Here is a 1,353-nt window from a genome sequence, read left to right as displayed (position 1 = left end):
ATGTAAATTAAATTAAATAATAAAATAAATAAAAATAGGGATTAAAGGGAATAAATAAGAAATAAAAAGGATATATGTAAATTAAATTAAATAATAAAATAAATAAAAATAGGGATTAAAGGGAATAAATAAGAAATAAAAAGGATATGTGTAAATTAAATTAAATAATAAAATAAATAAAAATAGGTAGGTAATAAAGGGAATAAACAAGTAAATAAAAATAAAAAAAATAAAATAAAAATAATAAAGGGGAAAAACAAGCAAATAAAAAGGATAGAAATAAATAAAATAAAATAATAAAGTAAAGGGAATAAACAATTAAAAATATAAATAAATAAAATAAAATAAAAATAATAAAGGGAATAAACAAGTAAAAAAAGGATACATATAAATTAAATAATAAAATAAATAAAAATAGGTAATTAAGGGGTAAAGAAGTAAATAATAAGAATATCAATAAATTAAATAAAATAATAAAATAAATAAAAATAGATAGGCAATAAAGGGAATAAATAAGTAAATAATAAAGATATCCACAAATTAAATAAAATAAGTAAATTAAAACAATAAAATCAAATCAAAAGGAAAATGGAGCTGATAATTGAAAAAACAAGCAGGTGACCTCTCAAAGAGCCAGAATTCCCAGATATTTCCTGGAATCACGGCACAGTTTGGGTTGGAAGGGCCCCGGGCAGGGACACCTGGTTGTTCCAAACCCCCTTTCAGCCTCAGCCACTCCAAAATTCCTGGAATTTATTGGATACACCTTAAAAAAACCCGGGATATTTTCCACCTGGCCCTGGTACTTCTCCACCTCCAGCTCAGGATTCCAAAGGGGAACCACTGTGGAGCTTGGAATTCCATCAGTTCCGGCCTCAACCAACCTGGGGGGTGTCCAGGGCAGGGCCGCGGATCCTGGGAAAGGCATTCCTGGGAAAGGCAGCAACGGGAGAACGTCTGGAAAAGAGCCCCAGGCCCCCCAGGAGACACCTCTGCAAGGAAAACATTCCACAGGTCAGGGAACATTCCAAGAGCTGGGATTTAGGGATGAGCTGGAGCAGAAACGTGGAGGGGACGAGAAGCAAATCGGGGTTTTTTTTTTTTTCCGGGAGAATTCTTCCCAAAGGCGGCTTTGGAGGGAAAAGCGGGAATTTCCCGGTTGTGTTCGAGCAGGAAGGAACCCTCGGGCCTCAAATCAGAGCGGGAAAGATCCGATGGATCCCAAAAAACCACCCAGTGCCAGGGGCAGTTTGGGATGGAGGGGCTTTAAAACCCATCCAAGCCCAACCCCTGGGTGAGATTTGGGATGGAGGGGCTTTAAAACCCATCCAAGCCCATTCCATGGGCAGGGAT

At 36.4% G+C, this 1,353-nt stretch overlaps 1 protein-coding gene across 1 annotated transcript in view; it reads right to left on the bottom strand.

Moving 5' to 3' along the window:
- Positions 1-928, bottom strand: part of TIMM44 (translocase of inner mitochondrial membrane 44) — a 25,205-nt gene extending 24,277 nt beyond the window's left edge. The window contains exon 1 of the mRNA XM_017838758.1: positions 794-928. Within this exon, the coding sequence (XP_017694247.1) occupies positions 794-928 (135 nt within the window). The remainder of the gene's footprint in view (positions 1-793) is intronic.
- Positions 929-1,353: the final 425 nt, after the last annotated feature.

The sequence above is a fragment of the Lepidothrix coronata genome, unplaced genomic scaffold, assembly GCF_001604755.1.
Source record: "Lepidothrix coronata isolate B3197 unplaced genomic scaffold, Lepidothrix_coronata-1.0 Scaffold356, whole genome shotgun sequence".
Lineage (NCBI taxonomy): Eukaryota > Metazoa > Chordata > Aves > Passeriformes > Pipridae > Lepidothrix > Lepidothrix coronata.
Note: the sequence above shows the minus strand (reverse complement) of the source record. Positions and strands in the feature narration are given on the sequence as shown.